This window comes from Cervus elaphus, chromosome 27 (assembly GCF_910594005.1).
Source record: "Cervus elaphus chromosome 27, mCerEla1.1, whole genome shotgun sequence".
NCBI lineage: Eukaryota > Metazoa > Chordata > Mammalia > Artiodactyla > Cervidae > Cervus > Cervus elaphus.
The window spans coordinates 36,201,900-36,222,960 of NC_057841.1; the positions used below are offsets into that span (position 1 = coordinate 36,201,900).

A 21,061-nucleotide genomic window follows, 5' to 3' on the forward strand; every position below is an offset into this window, starting at 1 on the left:
TACTAATGGCAGGGCACATTGGAGACCTTTTTGACAGCAGTTGTGCTTTTCTGTAGAGAATAATGCTGGTCACTTAAATTGACTCGGCATATTCATTTTTGTTAGTGAGCATTTTTTTTTTTTTTTTGGAATGAGCTTTAGGCTAAAGTGTCATTTCAGATCAACAGGGCTATAGATTAAATATTCATCTTAGAACCTGTTCTTTGGCCAAAAGCTGTCTTTACTTTGGGAACATAAAATCCCCTAGAGTGGCAGTTTGCAAAGTGGATGGTATCGCCATCTGGGGTCTTTTATTGTTTGTCATAATCGTGTTCAGTCACATGGTGACTGACTCCTCGCCACCCCGTGGACTAGCCCACCAGACTCCTTTGCCCATGGGATTTTCCAGGCAAGAGTGGGTTGCCATTTCCTCCTCCAGGGGATCTTCCTGACCCAGGAACGGAACCCACATCTCCTGCATCTCCGGCACTGGAAGGCAGATTCTTTACAACTGAGCCATCAGGTATTCACAATAACAAACCCCAGTAAGGAGAAAGACTATGCATATGAAGAGACATCAACCTCCACCCTGAGAAAGATCATAGCCAGGTCTGGGTGAGGAGACTGGAGAAAGGGACTTAACGGAGGTTTTGCCTTTTGCTTGTTGGACTTCTGAGGATCCAAATGTCCTTCCCACCTTACGAATCCTTCCCACCCTATGAATCCTTCCCACCTTATGAATTCTTCCCACCTTACGAATCCTTCCCACCTTACGAATCCTTCCCACCTTACGAATCCTTCCCACCCTATGAATCCTTCCCACCTTATGAATCCTTCCCACCTTACGAATCCTTCCCACCTTACGAATCCTTCCCACCCTATGAATCCTTCCCACCTTATGAATCCTTCCCACCCTATGAATCCTTCCCACCTTACAAATCCTTCCCACCTTACGAAACCTGCCGGGAATAGAATGCACTGCCCCCTTTAGAAGCTGAAAAATGCCAGTTTTCCAACTCCCCTGACAGGTAAGTCAGCATGGGTGCCTGATTTAAGCTCAAGGATTAGATGTCTCCTTCCAAGATTTTGCATCTAGAGCAAATGATACCAAAAGGCAGGGACACTGAAGAACTGTTTCTAGAAGCTACAAATATAGCAGCCCCATCTGGCTGCTGGGGAAGCTACAACACCAGCAGGAATGTACCAAGTCCAGAGTCCAGGCTCCAAGCTGACTGTGTGGCCATCACCAGCCGCAGCCACCAGCACTCAGCCACAGCTGAGTCCTCGCAGAGGGACCTGTGGTTCTGACTGTGCAGCCTTCTTGGTTTCTGCCCATTTCCTGAACCTGATTCTCTGAGATCCTCAGAGCCCCCTCCACACTACCCCACATCCTCTCCCTCCATCCTCAAAAGTGACTCTTTCACTGGTAAAATTAAGACTATCAAAAGGGAATCCCTTGCCTTCCCATCCCAAATCCATGAGCACACTTACATCTGCACAGCCCCCTCTTTCCTTCTGGACCAAGAGAGCAGGCGCCTCCCCACTCCTCTGCAAAAAGCCAACCCCTCCCTCGGTGTTCTGATCTCACTCCCATCCTGCCTTCTGTTGGCTCCTTCCCATCAGCTTTTATCTTATGTATTTATTTTTTAATTAAACTATAGTTGACGTACAATATTACATTAGTTTCATGAGTGCAACATACTGATTAAACATTTTTATAGATTATATTTCACAGAAACTTATTATAAAACATTGACTATATTCCCTATGTTGCACATCACATCTTTGATTCTTATTTATTTTATACCCAGTAATTTGTACCTCTTAATCCTTTTTCCCTATCTTGCCTCTCTCCCATCCCTCTTCCTACATGTAACCACTAGTTTACTCTCTGTATCTGTGAATCTGTTTCTATTATATTTGTTCATTTGTTTTATTTTTTAAACTCCAATGATTAATGAAGACATATAAAGGCTTCCCTTGTGGCTCAGTGATAAAAGAATCCACCTGTCAACACAGGAGACATGGGTTTGATCCCTGATCTGGGAAGAGCCCACGTGCCTGGAGCAATTAAGCTGGTACCCTAGATCCTGGGAGCTGCAACTCCTGAACCCACATGCTGCAGCTACTGAAGCCCACGCACCCTAGAGCCCATGCTCTACAACAAGAGAAGTCGCCACAGTGAGAAGCCCAAGCACCACAACTAGAGAGTTGCCCATGCAGCATTGAAGACCCAGAACAGTAAAAGTAAATATATAAATTTTAAAAAAAGAAAACATAGTATTTGTCTCTGTCTGACTTATTTCACTAAGCATAACACCCTCCAAGCCATCAGTTTTCAAATAACTCTTCCATCTGAAAGTCAAGAAAATTCCTCTCCTTCCTTCCAAACCCTCCACCTACCTCCTTCCCCTGGAGGCAGCCGATCCTGCAAAGAGTGAAGCAATGACTCATCCCACTTCCTCACCTCTCCTCCAGTTCACCCAGAGTTCAGTTCTCAGCCTCCTCTAACCTCCCTCCACACTATGTCCACATTACACCATGGCCCAGACTCCTCATATAAACTCCAGACCCAACTATCTAGTTAATCTCCACTTGAGACATCTCACCCCCAGCTCAACTCAACTTGACCCAACGGCAAACTTGTCCCTGCCCCCTGGAGCATGCTAACTCCCATGACCCGTAGGTTTCACCACAGCCTTCCCCTTCTCTAGTCTGCATTTGATGCTTCCTGGAACTCTGTGCTCTTCCTTTAAAAACCATCACAGGAGCAATTAAATAACTACTCCTGCTGGAGTACACACAGCCTGTGGATATAGGATGTGAGCTCGATTATCCTGCCATCTCATGAACTACAACAGGAATACTCTGACTATATGAAGCTGCAGGCCAGGCCAGGGCCTGCACTTGGCCCTGGGTGAGGTTGATGCTGGTAGTCCACCAAAACCCTAAGGATTGAACTTGGAGTTGTGTGCTAAGTCACTTCAGTCGTGTCTGACTCTTTGTGATCCTATGGACTGCAGAACCCACCAGGATCCTCTGTCCATGGGATTCTCCAGGCAAGAATGCTGGAGGGAGTTACCATGCCCTCCTCCAAGGGATCTTCCTGACTCAGGGATGGAACCTGCATCTCTCACTGGCAAAAAACAGGATGCTCAAGTAACTTTCACTGTGATGAAAAGATGCATCCACGGGTGAACTCTCAGATCTGGACACAAGGTGGCTTCCTGAGACCCAAACGCTCCCACTTAAACACTCTGGCTCCTGAGAGGACCCGGAACAGGTATCCTTCACAACAGGGCAAACGTGTGATAAGGAGTGATGCCACAGGGAATGGGGAGGCCCGGGGTGAAGGGTCAGAGTGGAAAGGGTGAGGAACAGTGGTTGGGCAGCAGAAAGCAGTGTGGCCGCAGTGATGGGTGTCAGGAGAGCTGGTGGGTCCTGGGCTGGCTCAGCATCAGTGGGGAGTCAGGTGGATCTGGGTGACTGAGCTGAACTGCAAGCTTCAATTTCCTGAAATCCAGCTCTGGGCAAGACACTGTTAGGAACTTGGACAGGGATTCAAGCCTCAGCCAGAGGGACAAGAAGTGGAACATAGGCCAGGGCAGTGGGCAGGGCAGCCAGACAGATCCTCTGCCGCAGGTGGGTTAAGCAGATGAGTGGGACAAATCAGCTCCAGGCATGCCTGGTGGGCAGGGCACAGCACACGCCCGCTTTGCCCACTGACACAGAAGGGGACTGATGGGGAAAAACACCTTCCCTGCCAGCAGGCACCACCCTACAGAAAACAAATCTGGCCACCTCGCCGGAAATGAGGTCTGGATCTGACGACGGCAGATGGGGGTGAGCAGACAGGCTCTGGGAAGGAGAGTCTGGAGCTGGAGGGAGGTTGGAGCGCCAAAGTTCCATCATCCAACCTCCACACAATGGCCTGGACCCCCTAGTTCCCAGGGACCCACTTTTGCCCCTTCTCCACTTTCTTACTCCCTTGGTCTTCATTCCCCACCCCAAGCCTTTTCCCAATCTGGGGCCCCTTTCTCCCATACCCCCAAAGCTACACAGAGAGGAGAGGATTATACCATAATGTTTATACCAGCCATCTTGCAGAAGGGGAATACGACACTATTATAACTGAACTGATAACTACACTAGGGACTAAGTCGGTTTTAAGGTATAGCTTCCCAGGTGGCACTAGTGGTAAAGAATCTGCCTGCCAATGCGGGAAACTTAAGAGACGCAGGTTTGATCCCTGGGTCGGGAAGATCCCCTGGAGAAAGGAATGGCAACCCACTTTAGTATTCTTGCCTGGAAACTCCCATAGACAGAGGAGCCTGGTGGGTGACAGTCCATGTTGGTCATAAACAGTTGGACACAACTGAAGCAACGCAGCAGCAAGGTATTAGAGCATATCTATAACATTTTTCTGGGTAAAAATGCAAAATGAGTTCTAAATATCTGATATAACTTTCAGTGCACCTGATTTACATCCATATATGACTCTCCCCTCCCAGGCAATATCTTATTACATAAAATCAACCTGAAAGACAATCTTACTGATGACCACACAAATACCAATGATGTAGTGGTGGGAAGCAAAGGAACAGATACACATACAGTACCAATGAACCTTCATAATATGAAGTGTGTGAAGAGGGAAGACATCAAACTAGATGTCACAAGACATTTACATAAATGATATATAGCTATACATTGTATGGGCTTCCCAGGTGGTGTTAGTGGTAAAGAACCTGCACGCCAATGCAGGAGACCTAAGAGATGTAGGTTCTATCCCTGGTCGGGAAGATCCCCTGAAGAAAGAAATGGCAACTCACTCCAGGATTCTTGCCTGGGAAATCCCACAGAGGAGCCCAGCAGGCTATGGTCCATGGGGTCACAAAGAGTTGGACACAAATGAAGTGACTGAGCACACATGCACACACATGTTTCAGACTAAGTAGCAAAGGTACTAGAGGAAGTGCTTGCAAAGGGCCAGGAAACAGGAGTGAGGATCAGGGATGAAGGGAGAAACGGAAAAATAAAGCTCGAGAGGGCACAATTCATTCATCACATGCTGTGAGCTCCTCTCCTTCAAGTAGGGCCCGTAGCTGTAATATCCTCCAACAACTGCCTCCCAAGGAGATAAAGCAATACAAAACTATATGGAACGTCAGCCTTTAGTCTTCACAAAATATATACTGCCTCCTGTCCTGGCCAAATGACTTGGCAAAAAATGTCAAGGAACCACTGGAAACGTCCATGGGCACCTTATGTCCCGGTTCTGGGTGGCAGCAGGAGTGGCCACTTGTTTGGGGAGGAAGGGAGATGCCATGATGGGGTGATCCTGATTAATGTGAACACCAGCACACACAGGTACCCGAGAAGGAATCCTTTTCTTGTGGTTTGGGCAGCCAGTAATGGAGAGGGCGTTTTTCTCCTCTTTCCTAATAGCTAAGACGTATGGGTCCCTTCATGGCCAGACTTGCAGGGAGAAAGGGCAGATTCCACTTGAACTGCAATCCAACTAATGGGTCCCAGGGAATAAATCCACCCCAAGTTTGGGAACACTTTCTGAGCCTGGAACTATCCACTTGGCCAGCTCAATCGAGCTCCTGCCTTACATCTCCATGTCCTCCTAACCTCTGGCGTCTTCCTTTCTCCATGCTCCTTTCAGAATGGCAAGACCTGTCCAGGAGTCCAGCCCACGACTGGTCACTACTTGCAACTTCTGGTGCAGGAAGTAGGCCTCAAAGGCCCAAGGATGGACATGTGGGGCTAGCTCAACATCAGAATCCAAGTTTCTGTTCAGGAACTTCTCAAAGGAAATCTTTGCTTTTCACTCCTCTGTTTCAGAAAATCAGTATTGGAAGTGCTGTGCCCCTGCCTTTTGCTTTCCAGCTAAGGACTCGGAGATGGTTAGAGGGAAGAAGAGGGGGGTGGAGAGGGTCCTGATGCTGAGGTATGACACGGGGACCTGATGACACTGGGGCCCCAGGACGACTCAAGGCCGACCAAGTGCGGTCACTGAGCTAGAAGCCTGGCTCCTCCCCTGTGCTGGCTGCGCTGCAGCTTAGTCCCCAACCTGAAGCTCTGTCTGCTGGGGTTAGTGGTCCCAGCAGTGTCAGGAAACAGCACAACTGAGCAGGTGGCTACAATCACAAGATAAGTAGGGTGAGGGGGCGCCTACAAGGATTCGTCAAGTCGAACTATTACAGTAATCATGAGAAGGAGGGAGAGAAACACTAGCATGTGTTGAGGATTTAGGCTATGCCAGGTTCTAATGCTTCTGTATTTCAGTAGCCTTTACAATAAGCCAAGTGTATGGATACTGATATTCTATTTCACAGATGCAGAAACTAAAGTTTGCAGATGGCTCAGATGGTAAAGAATCTGCCTGCATTGTGGGTTCAATCCCTAGGTTGGGAAGATTCCCTGGAGAAGGGCATGGCAACCCACTCCAGTATTCTTGCCAGGAGAATCCCATGGACAGAGGAACATGGCAGGCTACAGTCCAGGGGGGGTCGCAAAGAGTCGGACATGATTAAGCGACTAACACTTTCACTTTCAAAGTTTGCAGAAGACATGGAACATGTTCCATGAGTCAGTGACAAAGCCAGGACTCAAGTTCACATCTGATTCCCAAGCCTGGGCTGTTACATGCGGTCAGTTGTATGGGCAGCCACAGGGCAGGGCAGGGAGAGCGTGGTCCCTTCTTCAAGGAGTCGTTCCTCCCTGGGTGGCCCTGCCAACACCAGGAGTGACTGCACAGCCTGACATTCCGGCCCTGTGTGCACCATGCTCAAGAAAGCCAGCAACAGGAGAAACACCAAGAGGTGCCTGACAGCATGGACATGTGCCCCAACCTCCAGGTCTGTGCATCCCTAGCATGGTTATCACTGGCGATGGGAGGCTGCCCCACCCCAGACCTCACCTCCACTGCCTACCCTGCTTCTGGTACAGGCTATCCCTGCTGTTCAAGCCCCAGGGAGGTCGGATAATGAGCAGAGTGTCCTTCTGGCCCCCTGCTGCTCAGAGTGTGGCCCCCAGGCCAGCAGCGGGGCAGCCCCGGGAGCATCTCAAACTCTACAGGCATACCTGCAACCTTAGGAGTCAGACCTGTCATTGGAAGAGATGACTCAGATGTACACTCAAGTCGAGAACTACTGGCCCACCCCACAACATATACCCTTTCTTCCATCATCTGCACATCATACTGCTCTTTCTCCTGTGGAAACCTGGTCTCAAGTGAGTTTTAAGTCACTGTATTTCCTCTCCCAACAACATTAGCCTTTTAACAGCTTAATCCTCAGCAAAAGGAGTTCCAGGGCTGGGTGGGCGGCCTGCTCTGCACCCTGCCATCACACCATGCTTGCAGCCGCCAAACCATCACCATAGAAAGCTGGCCGAGTTTTTCCAGCAACGAACTATGTCTTCTCCATGCTATGATCACAGACCAGTTAGGGGGACAAAATAAGTATTTCAGGTAGCCAGATTACAAGCCATTGTGAATTGTGCAAGTCTGTCTTCTCCAGGATAATACGTTGAGCAAGAAATTTCAGCAAAGAACACACTTTATTAAGCTCTAATTGTTCTCCAAAGTAAGCAATAACTCTTAGCAAGAGTAGCAATGATGGTAGGAAAAGGTATGACGTGGGTGGGAAGGGGTCTTTTCAAAGAATGCCTTGAGGGGGTATTATGAGTCATGATATCCATGCTTAGGATGAATCCTTATATTTTTAGAAATGAACCCACTCTTAGCTGTCAACACACACATTATTATCCTACTGTCACTGGAAACATTTAGGGGCAAAAGAAAAAATACTGGGGGATGAAACAGTACAATAGCTAATGAGGCCTTATAATTAAAGGATATATTTGCTCAAGGGGAAAAAAATGTATCACATCAGTTTTCAAAAGTAATAGCTAAGTAAAAGGTTCTTGGTCTGTTACATATTATATATGAAAGGAAAATTATAAAATGGCAACCCACTCCAGTATTCTTGCCTGGAAAATTCCATGGACAGGGGAGCCTGGTGGGCTTCAGTCCACGGGGTCGCAAAGAGTCGGACACAACTGAGCACACAGTAGAATAGATGCCTCTCCTATCAGCCTTTAATGCTTGGTCATCCTGCTTGATGTTGGGCTTCTCTGTGACAAAATCCACTTAGAAAGAAGCAAAACCGAAAACTGAACCACAGCCAGCTTACAAAGCCTGAGCTCTGATTTGCTACAGAATCTCACTGAACTTCTTGAAATGACTCAGAACTATCATTTACACTATAAAATGAGAAATAGGACTTCCCTGGTGGTCCAGTGGTTGAGGATCTGCCTGCCAGTGCAAGGGACATGGGTTTGATCCCTGATCCAGGAGGATCCCCCATGCCTCAAGGCAACTAAGATCAGGTGCCACAGCTACGGAAGCTCGAGCTCCACAACTAGAGAAAGCCCACACACAGTGCCCAAGACACCGCACAGCCAAAGATAAATAAATAAACTTAGAAAATAAATAGTTTTATATGAAAATACCCATCTCTCAGGCTTTGAATAATCATTGTTGCTGTTCAGTTGCTCAGTCACGTCTGACTCTTTGCGACCCCATGGACTTGCAGCTCACCAGGCTTCCCTGTCCCTCACCATCTCCCAGAGTTTGTTCAAACTCATGTCCACTGAGTCAGTGATACCATCCAACCATCTCATCCTCTGCTGCCCACTTCTCCTCCTGCCCTCAGTCTTTCCCAGCATGAGGGTCTTTTCTAATGAGCTGGCTCTTCCCATCAGGTGGCCAAAGTATTGGAGCTTCAGCATCAGTCCTTCCAATGAATATTCAGAGTTGATTTCCCTTAGGATTGACTGGTTTGATCTCCTTGTAGCCCAAGACTCTCAAGTCTTCTCCAGCACCACAATTCAAAAGCATCAATTCTTTGGCACTCTGCCTTCTTTATGGTCCAACTCTCAAATCTCTATATGACTACTAGAAAAACCATAACTTTGACTATATGGATCTTTGTCAGCAAAGTGATGTCTCTGCTTTTTAAAACACTGTCTAGGCTTGTCATAGCTTTCCTTCCAAGGAGTAAGTGTCTTTTAATTTCGTGGCTGTAGTCACTGTCCACAGTGATTTTGGAGGCCAAGAAAATAAAGTCTGTCACTGTTTCCACTGTTTCCCCATCTATTTGCCATGAAGTGATGGGACCAGAAGCCATGATCTTATTTTTTTGAATGTTGAGTTTTAAGCCAGCTTTTTCACTCTTCTCTTTCACCCTCATCAAGAGGCTCTTTAGTGCCTCTATGATCCAACAGATGTTGGCAATTTGATTTGAATAATCATAAAGTCAAATAAAATGCATCTTGACAGTTTATTCTAAGTAACACCCAAATGTACGGCTGGAATGGAAAGAGTGATTACATTTGACTGTTTCAACAATATACTGCTTTGTCTTCATCTACATCCCACTGTGTTTAAGAAAAAAAGGGTGGGGAGGGATTTAGAACCGCAAATCCTAAAAGACGTAAAGAAAACAGCAATATAAAATTACCCAAGAGCAAAAACAAACAAACAGAAGGAGTGAAAGGAAAATTATCAGTAGTGATGAAATCTTAAGCTCACAATGAAGTTCGCACACACAACACAGGTGATGAAGGTCTAAACATCTGCACAGAGTAGATGTAAATAAGCTTCCAGTAGCCAATAATCAAGACCCATCCAGTGTCCATATGTTATGTTTAGTTTTGCTTTTAATGAAGCACAGTTATTTCAGGGACTAAAGGGATTTCTCAAATGGATCTTCTTAGGGGAACACTCTGGAAGGTGATGGACAACATCCTGAGTGAGGGGCACAGTTCTAACAAAACACCCACAGGGGCCATAAAGGTTCATAAACCAGAGCAGGGACAGACAGAAGTACCTCACATGACATCATCACACAGCATCTCAGGCCAGCTCTGCAGCCAGACTCCAAGGGAACCAATCCTGCACCTACTGAGTGCTCACCTGTGACCACGAGTCATAGGGTCAGGAGGCTACAAAACATTCCCCAGCTTCCGTTGCCTCTTCTAGAAAACAGGAGCCTCCCCTATAAGGTTGTAGTGAGGATGAAATGAGTTAATAGTTGAAAAGCGCTTAGATCGGTTTCTAGCCTAGGAAGTCTGTTAGCGTTAACTTCACATTATAGGTGCATAAAACTTGAGGTTCTTGCAACTTCCCTGGTAGCTCAGTGGGAAAGAATCTACCTGCCAATGCAAGAGACTCGGGTTTGATCCCTGACCGGGGAAGATTCTACACAGCGAGGAGCAACTGAAGCCCCTGCACCAAAACTATTGAGCCTGTGCTCCAGAGCCCAGGACCTGCAACTACTGAGTTGGAGCACCCTGAAGCCCATGATCCACTACAGGAGAAGTCATCAGTGAGAAGTCTGTACACTGCAACAGAGGAGCCCCCACTTACCGTAGCTAGGGAAAGCCTTTGGGCAGCAACGAAGACCCAGCTCAACCAAAAATAAAACAAATACAAAAAAGCTTGAGGTTCTCAAGTCAAATTACTCATCTCTGAAGCAAGGTGTTATTCCTCTTGCTTCATCTCGTGAATCATATGTTGAAGAATTTTCTAAGACTCATAGTAGAGCTAACACAAGGAAGAGGACGACAGAACTTCTCAGCACCCATTTTTCTGAATGCTTCAATTAATACTCTAAATGTAAGTGAGCAAAAGTCCAGCTTTTTCACTAAATCCTCAGTATGTTCCAAACTGCAAGGGATAAATGTTTTACTATCTCCTGCATATACATGGCTTTTGGTGTGTGAGGGACGTGTGCAAACTGAGCAGATAGGCTAAGGAAATTTCTGCTCATTTATTTATACATTAAATACATTAATTCTATGCACTAGGTGTTCTCTATAGAAAGGAACAGAAAGCTGTTCCTTATTTTATAGGCATAATTCAACTGAACCCTCTTTCTCTCCCCTCCCTTACATTACATGTACTTTTTTAAAAAGTATAGTTAGTCCCCTCCTCAATAATTTCCTTTCATTCTTTTTTTTTTTTTTTTTTCCTTTCATTCTTTCAGAGACGACAGTTGGGGAATTTTAGTCCATTTCCACCAGTCAAAAAGCATCCTTCGAAAGTCAGAGTGGGGCTTTCCTGGTGGTCTAGTGGTTAAAAATCCTCTTGCCCATGCAGGAGACACAGGTTAGATCCCTGGTCCGGGAAGATCCCTCGTGCCTTGGAGCAACGAAGCCCATGCGTCACAACTACTGAGCCCACATGCCTAGAGCCTGCGGTCTGCAACAAGAGAAGCCACAACAAGCCTGTGCACCGCAACAAGAGAGTAGGCCCCTCTGGCCACAGCCAGAGAAAAGCCCAGACAGCAACCAATACTCGGCACAGCCAACAAAAAATAATAAATGCTAAAAAAAAAAATAGTCAGCTGATGTCACTCAAAGCCCCAGCCTGAGACAAGATAATCTACTAGAACAAAGGAACTTTGGAGAGTTTCCTAAAGGAGATATTTACAAAGAAGTGAGCAGGGGTGACAGATAAGAGCATCCTTCCCACTCCGGACCTGACTGGCAAGGACAGGAAGCAGATACTGGAGCTGAGACAGAGTTGTGGCTGCAGAAGCCAAACCCCTCAAAGAAGAACTGAGATCCTGCATCGGTGGGGAACAGACACCCCCGCCTCACTCCCCTCCTGTCCTCTGAGCACGTACTTGTGTGCACATCCCACTGGCCAGACTCTGCCAAGAACCCGAGCTCAAGGAGAATATGATGCTGCCCACCAAGGCTGGCTGCTTCAAGCCCTGAGTGGGATGGAGAGTGGCTGGCGGGAGAGAGGGAGATCATTCAGGTCACAGGGGCTCGGGGCTACAGTCTGAAACAATTAGCAAACACATCTTCAACTGGCTAACCAAATCTGAGCCAGAGAAGAGGCCACAGAAAGGAGAAGCAGACTTCAGGACTAGCATCAATAATGCTCAAGAAAAATGACAGTTAATGGTCTAGAGGGTCCCCAGAGTCATCCACGGAGCAACAAGGACAGAACCCAAGGGCGAGCAGGAGAAACCTTCGTAACAATTGAAAAGAAAAAATTAGCGTCTGTTGAATCTAATTTTTAAATGAGGCTTATATTTTGAGGACGTCCCTGGTGGCTCAAATGGTAAAGAATCTGCCTGCAATGCAGAAGACCCAGGTTCAATCGCCGGGTCAGGAAGATCCCCTGGAGAAAGGATTGGCAACCCACTCCAGTATTCTTGCCTGGAGAATTCCATGGACATAGGAGCCTGACAGGCTATATAGTTCACAGGATGGAAAAGAGTCGAACATGACTGAGTGACTAACTTTTATATTTTGGAAGTCTTTAGGCTTTATTTTGCAATTCATTTTTCTAGGAATTCATTTTTATTGAATTTCACAAAGGTAGTGGTCTGTGACAGTTAGAAATGTTTGTTTTTTTTTTTTAAAAAAAAAAGGGTCCTTTGTCACAGACACTTTGAGAGGCATGGTCTAAACAGTGCTTCTCAAATCTTCACGTGCCCTTGGGTTGGGTGGTGGTCTGTGCAGCCTCAGGGACAGTAGGGGGCACACACGGGCCAGAGGGAATGACGAGAGAAGGGAGGAGAGCAGAGGCTATGGCGGAGCACCCACTGGCTGGGAGAGTCATAAAACGAGTTCAAACCACAGCATCCTAGCAGTGGGGACAAGCCCCGCAGCCAGGGCAAGGTGTCAGCCCCGCCTGTCCTCAATGCCAGGCCCTTTCAGGTCCAGCCCTGCCCAGGCCTGAGCAGAGCTGGGGAGATGCCCTCGCCCTGAAACACAGGAATTTATAAAACATCTGCCCTTCACCCGGTCTCCCTGCCCTGACCTCCCTCCGCAGTTAAGAAGGCTACACTCTGTTCTCCTTGCACCCTACCTGACCTCAGCCAGGCCCTGGGCTCTGCTCTCTCACCCTGATGCTACCTGCCCCCTGGCTCTGCCCACCTGCACCCTCTGATAGAGACCCCGGCCTGAATTCACTCTGCTGGGACCTCCCGGATGTGGTGACGCAGATCCGGAATCAGAAAGAGTACACTGCCTCCTTCCGCACCCCCAGGCTCCGAGGCCCCAGTGTGCCCCCTCCATCTCTCCAGAGCTCCTGGGACTCCATGCGCTTAGAACCAGCCATGCGAGGATGGCGAGAGGCTCCTGGGCCAGGGCGATCGTGAGAGGCAAGGGAAAGACCTCAGCGTTCACTCTGGTTATTCCATGATGTTGAGAAACTCTGAAGGTAAACCTGCAATCTCAGGAAGCTTAAAGCATATGGCTCAGAGCTCGTCATGGACGATGCACTGAGTCAGGAAATTCCTACATGGCAGAGCGTCTACGTTAGGGGCTTGGGAGTTAGAGAGGAATGCAAATAGCACAGGAGCTTACCGTTGAGTCAGAGAGACAGCGTGAAGCAACTCATCTGCAGGCTACATGCCAAGGAGACCTCACGTGGAAGAGTGGCAGGAACCGTGGATGGGGTGGAGGGGCGTGAAGTTGGGGGTCCCCTGGTCTGGAGGGAGCTGCAGGGTCCCAGGAAGTAGGACATCCATGCTGCCTGCATCTCAGATCCACATGGGGACCAGGCCGGTGGGCAGGGCTGGATCCAGGCAGGGAGCCTGATCTTGATGGAGCCCTAAAGACCCTCCCACCCAGCTCCTCGGGCCACCACTCTGGGGCTGGAGGGGCAGCCAGGGACCCACACGCCACCCCTCCCGAGGGCGGGCAGTGACCACAGGAAAAGGAGGTGGTTTGATTTGATTCCAGTTTTTCTCTAAAAGAAGGAAATGCAATGGAAGAATGGAAAAGGAAAAAACAAAAGTGACGAGAAACCACAGAAACAGGAGTAGGGAGAGGAGAGGTTTCGGGAAGAAAAGAGGAAAGGAAGGTGCGTGGTGACACAGGGAGGCTCCAGAGCCACCGGCGGAAGGAGGGGCAGAGGCTCTGGGGCGGGGGCTCTGGGGGACAGCGGGCAGTGGAGAGGAGGGGCCGGGGCCAGGGCTCCCCTGAGACATTATATTTAACTCAAACTCTCACTGGAACCGCTGTGAAGAATTCACAAAATTCAGTTTTTCCTTATATATGCTTGCTAATAATAGTAATAGGAAAACTGCCATGACTGAAAGCCAAAATATGCCTGAAATCATGAAAGTTTCACAAGGGAAGAAACAATTTTCAAGATTAGCTAAAGAATAAAAGAGGTTCTTTTAAAAATTTTTTTCCATTTACTGGGCCTTTTTCTGATTCTGTTGGCACTTAAAGATCTCTAGCAGGCTGACCTCATTCCAGGAGGAGCTGGTCAGAAGCTTATATTTGGGGGATGGAAGATGTCAGGAAGCTCCAAGTAAGCTTTTCCATCAACACGTCCAATTCCACCGGGAATAACTGTGCCTTTTGTCATCACTGTATTGAGCTCTTCTTTATTACCCAAAAGGAAAGATTTTCCCAATTGCTTTACTGTTTTTCTAACTCTAAAAGTAATACATGTGCTCAGTGAAAAAATACAGATATAACAGCCAATGTGAATTGAGTTCTCATAGTGTGAGAGGCATAATTAAGAATTTTTCTTTTAACAAATTTTTATTTACTTATTTTAACTTTTGCCTCCACCTTGTGGTATGTGGGATCTTAGTTCCCTGACCAGGGATCAAACCCTCAATCCCTGCATTGGAAGGGGGAGTCTTAACCACTGGACCACTGGGGAAGTCCCTTTAAGAGCCTTTCTGTATTACATTATTAATTCCTCCCAACAACCCTATGAGGGTGGTTCTAGGTTCATCCTCAGATCTCAGATGAAGAAACTGACTCCAAGACATTAACTAGAGGGCCCAGCGTTACACAGCTAGAAAGTTCTGGAGCCAGATTTGCACCTGTATAATAATCCAGAGGCATGGATCTGAATTACACTGTAAATTGGATTCACAGAAGAAAGTAAAATTCACCAATAATCCCTCCATCCAGAGAAAGCACTCTTAGCATTTTAAATATCCTCTTGCCTGACTTTTTGCTTTGCTCATACACAGAGATAAAACGTCATCATACCATACTATATATACAGCATACCTAAAGTTTGACTATTTTTTCTTTACACTATAGCACAAGCTTCTGTCAGATCAATAAAGACTCCCCCCTCTGTGGCAGCCTTCCTATGGTTGCCAATTAATCCATTTGATGCATCAATTCCCTTACTGGATGTGAGATTGCTGTTTCCCACGTTATCTAATTATGAACAATGCTCCCAAGAATATCTTTGCTCAAACATTTTGAGCATTTATCTCCTGCATTGGCAGGCAGGTTCTTCACCACTAGTGCCACCTGGGAAGCCAAACATTTTGAGCATTTACCTCATTATTTTCTTAGGATCAATTTCTAGAAGTATTAGTTCCATGATGAAAATAGATAGCAATTTGTTAAGATGCAAATATTCTAGGAAGCTTCAGTACTGAGCTTCCAGAACTTTACTGAGAATAGATTGATAGATCCTTCTCTTGGAAGAGATAAGGCAGTGTAAGCTTATTGGAAGCCTAGAAGAGGAGAGAGGGAGGGACATCGATGACAACTTCTCTAAGCAATAACAGTAATAGTCTATGCCTCCATAGTGCTTCACAAGAATCAAAGCATGTTCACACACATTGTTCATAAGCATCTCCAGACACAGCAGAGAGCCTCTGCCACACACGGAGGAGACCCTGCCAGGATGCCCGGACCCCAGCCTGTCTGGGTTCCGTGCCTCCATCTCTTTCCCATCCTGACCATCACCATGGGACCAAAGGCTGGCACAGCAGTCTAGACCCTTCCCAAGAAGCCAAGTGGCTCTCCTCTGGTCAATTCTCAGTTCCCCGTAACTCCATACCAGTACCTTGGCATGCCATCTTCCTTATGTCTTCTTAACTGCATGGCCAACGCTCAAAGAAATAGGATTAACCTTTTCTGGAAAGCACAGAGGGCTCTGGTGCTGTTTATTTTTCTCTTGGCGGCAGCAGCCATGACCCTTGGAGTTCTCGAGCAATGAACTTCATTGTATATTTGCCATCCAGCTCTTAGAGAGACAAATTCCATGTGGGCTGATGGACAGCTGGAGGGTGTGGGGGGCTAGCCCTCTAGTGCCTCCTCCTGGACCATAGACCTCATCTTCTCAAGTGAGGCCAAACCCTGGTACCGCCCTTCCTGACAAGAAAAACCGCTCTGACCACTCTGCAGTGGCCATAATCCTGACACATAAGCAAATGCCAGAGTCACAATAGTGTGTGACTCAGGGTGACCTGGTAAGCATCACCAATGAAGTCACAATGACCTCTGTTCAGCACTTGATCATATTAACTTGTATTGGTAGTGAGTCTGGGAGAAAATTCCAGTAGGGAAGTGTTGCTCTTTTCTAGTACACTTTCCCTTCCTGCTTCTGATTCTTGGTTTATGTTGTCTGACTATAGCCTACTGAATGTTTGGGGTGGAAACATATTTTACTCATTTTCTGTTATGTCTGTTTTACTTGTGGCGCTGGTTAAATGGGAACTAGCAAATGTAAATGTTAGGGATATTTAAAAAATACAGCAGAGCTGTTCATGGTTAGAGCAAGACATATAACAAATGGGATAATATAAAAAGAACACTCTTGAAATTTTTCTTTTCATTTAATTCATCACATTTTGGGGATGAGGACCTTCCAGGACTTTTTAAGTCCGTGGATAAAAAGAATAATATTATACCCTCCTTGACCTTAAGGACTCTTGAGAGTTCCTTGGACTGCAAGGAGATCAAACCAGTCAATTCTAAAGGAAATCAACCCTGAATATTCATTGGAAGGACTGATGCTGAAGCTGAAGCTCCAATACTCTGGCCACTTAATGTGAACCTGACTCATTGGACAAGACCCTGATGCTGGGAAAAATTGAGGGCAGGAGGAAAAGGGAGCAGCAGAGGATGAGATGGTTGGATGGCATCACCGACTCAATGGACATGAGTTTAAGCAAACTCTGGGAGATAGTGAAGGACAAGGAAGCCTGGTGTGCTGCAGTCCATGGGGTCACAAAGAGTCACACAACTTAGCAACTGAACAACAACAACAACTTTAAGGAGCTCACGGCGTAAGGGACCTACATGATACAGCATATATAGCAAGTGCCAGGGAAGGTTTCCAGCAGGTGATACCTGGGTTACCTGGGAATGGAGGCAGCCAGAGCAGGTGCGGAGCAAAGGTATTCCTAAGCACCATGAACAGCACCCAAACAAGGTCACAAAGCAGGAAATGTCACAGAGGGTTTGAGAGTGAAAGTGTTAGTCACTCAGTCATGTCCAACCCTGTAGATTATAGCCTGCCAGACTTCTCAGTCCGTGGGATTCTCCAGACAAGAATACTGGAGTGGGTTGCCATGCTCTCCTCCAGGGGATCTTCCCGAACCAGGGATCAGACCCAAGTCTCTTACATCTCCTGCATTGGCAGGAGGGTTCTTTACCCGCTGAGCCATCAGGGAAGCCCCATGGAGTGTTCAGCGAATTACAAATAGGTCCCTGCTGATGTGGCATCGAGTCTGCAGGAAAAAGCGGCATCTAGAAAAGAGACCAGTGAAAAGGCAGAAGCTAGATTGTGCGGGGGGTGGGGGGTGGGGGGCTTATACACCATCCTGAGAAACTTGGACTTTATTCTGAAAGTAGCGGGGAGCCATGAAAGGATGTTAAACAGGAGAATGACATGTTTAAATCTTTGTTTTGCTCAGGAAACGATGAGAAAGATTGATGGGTAGATGGGTAGATGCCTGGAAAACCACCAACCTCAATCATTTCTACTGTTCCTACTCCTCATCACATCTTTCTGTGCCATGAATGCCTGCAGGACAAGGGGAGAGAGCCAAAAGCAGAGGTGGGGAGATGGGTTAGAAGACATCACAGCAAAGAGCTGTCAGAGGCCAATATGAGGGTAACAGTAGTGCAGTTATCAATAGAGAGGAGAACTGGGACTCCAGAATATGAAGAAGCAAGACGCACTTTTTGTCCGACATCTTAGCAAGGTGGTGGTGATCACAGCTCCTCTCCTGGCTTTGCTATGCCACCCAAGGATGACAAGAAGAAGAATAATGTCGGAAAGTCAGCCAAGAAAGACAAACTTCCAGTGAACAAATCAAGGGGCAAGGCCAAAAAGAAGAAGTGGTCCAAAGGCAAAGTTCGGGACAAATTCAATAACCTAGTCTTACTTGACAAAGCAACATCCGACAAACTCTGTAAAGAAGTTCCCAACTATAAGCTTATAACTCCAATTGTCATCTCTGCGAGACCAAAGATCCATGGTTCCCTGGCCAGGGCAGCCCTTCAGGACCTCCGTAGTAAAGGACTTATTAAAAATGTTTCAAAGCACAGAGCTCAAGCAATTTACACCAAAAACACCAAGGGTGGAGAGGCCCCAGCTGCTGGTAATGATGCAGGAATGGGTCCCACCAACTGCACATTTTGAAAAATAAAACTTCAAGAAGCAAGAGATAATAATTAAATGGTAAGAAGGGGTGGGAGAAGAAGTACAGGAATATAGAAGAGACTCAGTGAGCAGAATGCTGGTAAACTGACTTCTAGAAAGAAGCCCTGATGTGTAACATTGGTCAATTCCTCTGGTGTAAATGCTCCCACCAGGGCTGATGTCAGAGCTGGGAAGAGATACACGATATCAGCTTTCACCATCTCAAGGAGCCCCTGCAGGGCATAGAAGAGACAGTTTTGGGCTTAGAAGCTTGCTTCCTTCTAGAGCAACAGCTGGGTTACATTTCCTGCCGCCGCTGTAGTTAGTCTGGTCTTTGAACCATTGTTTGGAGTGGAGCGACCTGGCCAGGATAAGTTATGCTTCAACTCTTACATGAATGAGAAATAAATCAGCATTGTGTTTAGCCACTAGAGTCAGGATCTGTTTCAATCTTAAGTAACCTTCGGAAATAATCTTAATCCATGGAGTCAATGTTGATTCAGTTTTATGGCTTGAATAAATAGGTAGATGGTGGAAAAATACATCAATTGAGAAAAAGATACTGCAAACAGGCAACATGGCCAGAGAATAAGCAGTTTTTGGTTGAGAAACTATTTCTCAGACCTTATTTTCTATAATAGTGTTTAAAGTTCTTAGAATCTATCAATTAATGTACATTACCAATGTTTTGTACTGATTCAAAGAACTAAGCAAAACTGACATCTCAGAATTCTACTCTTGCTGTGGATCCACTCAGCTTCCTTGAGTTTTTCACACATAAAAAGAAAATGCCAGATTGTCAGATTCTCCCTAGTGTGTAAGTTCCTTAAAAAGCACTTCAAAGGCAAATTGCCACTTTAGGTTATTTCAGTAGCATAAAGGATAAAATTACATCCTCAGTAGCCCCAGAGGATTTTATCAGTCTTTGTTTTTCTCCCAATAACAAATGATTGACCTTCAAGGGTTGAGTCTCATGATTATATGTTCATTAATAGAATATTTACTAACTACAAATTTGCTCTAAGATCTGTATCTTCTAATTATGTTATTGCTCTAAAATACTTAAATGATGTGGCAAGGAGAACCAATTATCCTAAGTGGAACCAATGATCCAATTAAAGTCAGGGCCAAGGCTGGTCCACTCTCCCCAGAGATTTGATCTCACAGCAATATGCTTTCACTGACACAAGTGAAATCCAGGCCAACCCTGAGTCATCCTTGGCTCATTGTACATTCATTCAACAAATATTTATTGAGCATCTACTATGTGCTGAACACTATGCAAGATTTTGGGAGCAGAACATTTTGTAGTGAACACAGAAAGACATCATCCCCAGCTTCCTGAAGCGTATAGGCTAGAGGGTTCCTAAGAAATCTAGAACATGGGGTCAAATCTAAGAGCCATGAACTTTCTGGACTGAACTGTATTCACCCAGAGACCCAACTGAGTCAGACTCTTCATGACTCTTAGTGACCCAAGCATCCCAAGAACCAATTTAATCTCCAAAGCCCACGCGCTTATTAGGAAGCATCAGAAACTAGCCCAGGCCTTCCTCCCATCTGAGTCAGAACTGACAAACGTTACAAAGAATGTTTTGGATTCATCCACCAAAGTTTAATAAAAGTTGAAGAGGACGGGAGCGAGGGGGGAGCTCCTAGAAGGCACCTGCAAACTAAATTCACTCTCAGAAACATCTGCATCTATGCTAAATTCATGAAGAAAACAGGTAGACTGACGGGAAATTTCCCTGTGATCTATATTTTCTTCTTTAAAAGTTATAACGCTGTTTCCTTGGTTACTCTTAAGCTGAGAGCTTTAGAAACATTTTTTCTGGGTTTCCTACTTTGTTGTTATTCAGCCGTTAAGTCGTGTCCGACTCTTTGTGACCACATGGACTGCAGCTCACCAGGCTTCCTTCTCCTTCACTTTCAGAGTTTGCTCAAACTCATGTCCATTGAGTCAGCCATCCAACCATCTCATCCTCTTATCTCCTTCCTCTGCCTACGATATTTCCCAGCATCAGAGTCTTTTTCAGTGAGTCAGCTCTTCATATCAGGTGGCCAAAGTGTTGGAGCTTCAGCTTCAGCATCAGTTCTTCCAGTGAATACTCAGGGTTGACTTCCTTTAGGATGACTGGTATGACCTCTTTACTGTCCAATGGGCTCTTAAGAGTCTTCTCCAACACCACAGTTGGGAAGCATCAATTCTTCAGTGCTTTGCCTTCTTTATGGTCCAACTCTCACATCTGTACATGACTATTGGAAAAGCCATAGCTTTGATTACATGGACCTTTGTCAGCAAATTGATGTCTCTGCTTTTTAATATGTTGTCTAGGTTTGTCATAGTTTTTCTTCCAAGGAGCAAGCATCTTTTAATTTCATGGCTGCAGTCTATATTTTACATAATTTGTTCATAGTGTTTGCTTATGCAGACACCCAGGAGGGTTTCCAGGCCTCCGTCTAGGCCTCTTTCTTCTCTGTCTTAGTTTGAAAGTGTTAGTCACTCAGTCATGTCCGACTCTTTGTGACCCCAAGGACTGTAGCCCGCCAGGCTCCTCTGTCCATAGAATTCTCCAGGCAAGAATACTGGATTGGATTCGATCCTTTCTAAAACGAACTCAGAGA

The 21,061-nt window shown here is 46.2% G+C and overlaps 2 protein-coding genes across 3 annotated transcripts in view; one reads left to right on the forward strand and one right to left on the reverse strand.

The window, feature by feature from the left end:
- Positions 1 to 21,061, reverse strand: part of LAMA3 (laminin subunit alpha 3) — a 250,418-nt gene that overhangs the window by 198,577 nt on the left and 30,780 nt on the right. The window lies entirely within an intron of this gene.
- Positions 18,023 to 18,436, forward strand: LOC122684605 (40S ribosomal protein S25-like). Its single transcript, XM_043888686.1, has one exon. The coding sequence runs from the start codon at positions 18,032 to 18,034 to the stop codon at positions 18,434 to 18,436; it is 405 nt and encodes a 134-aa protein (XP_043744621.1). The 5' UTR covers positions 18,023 to 18,031.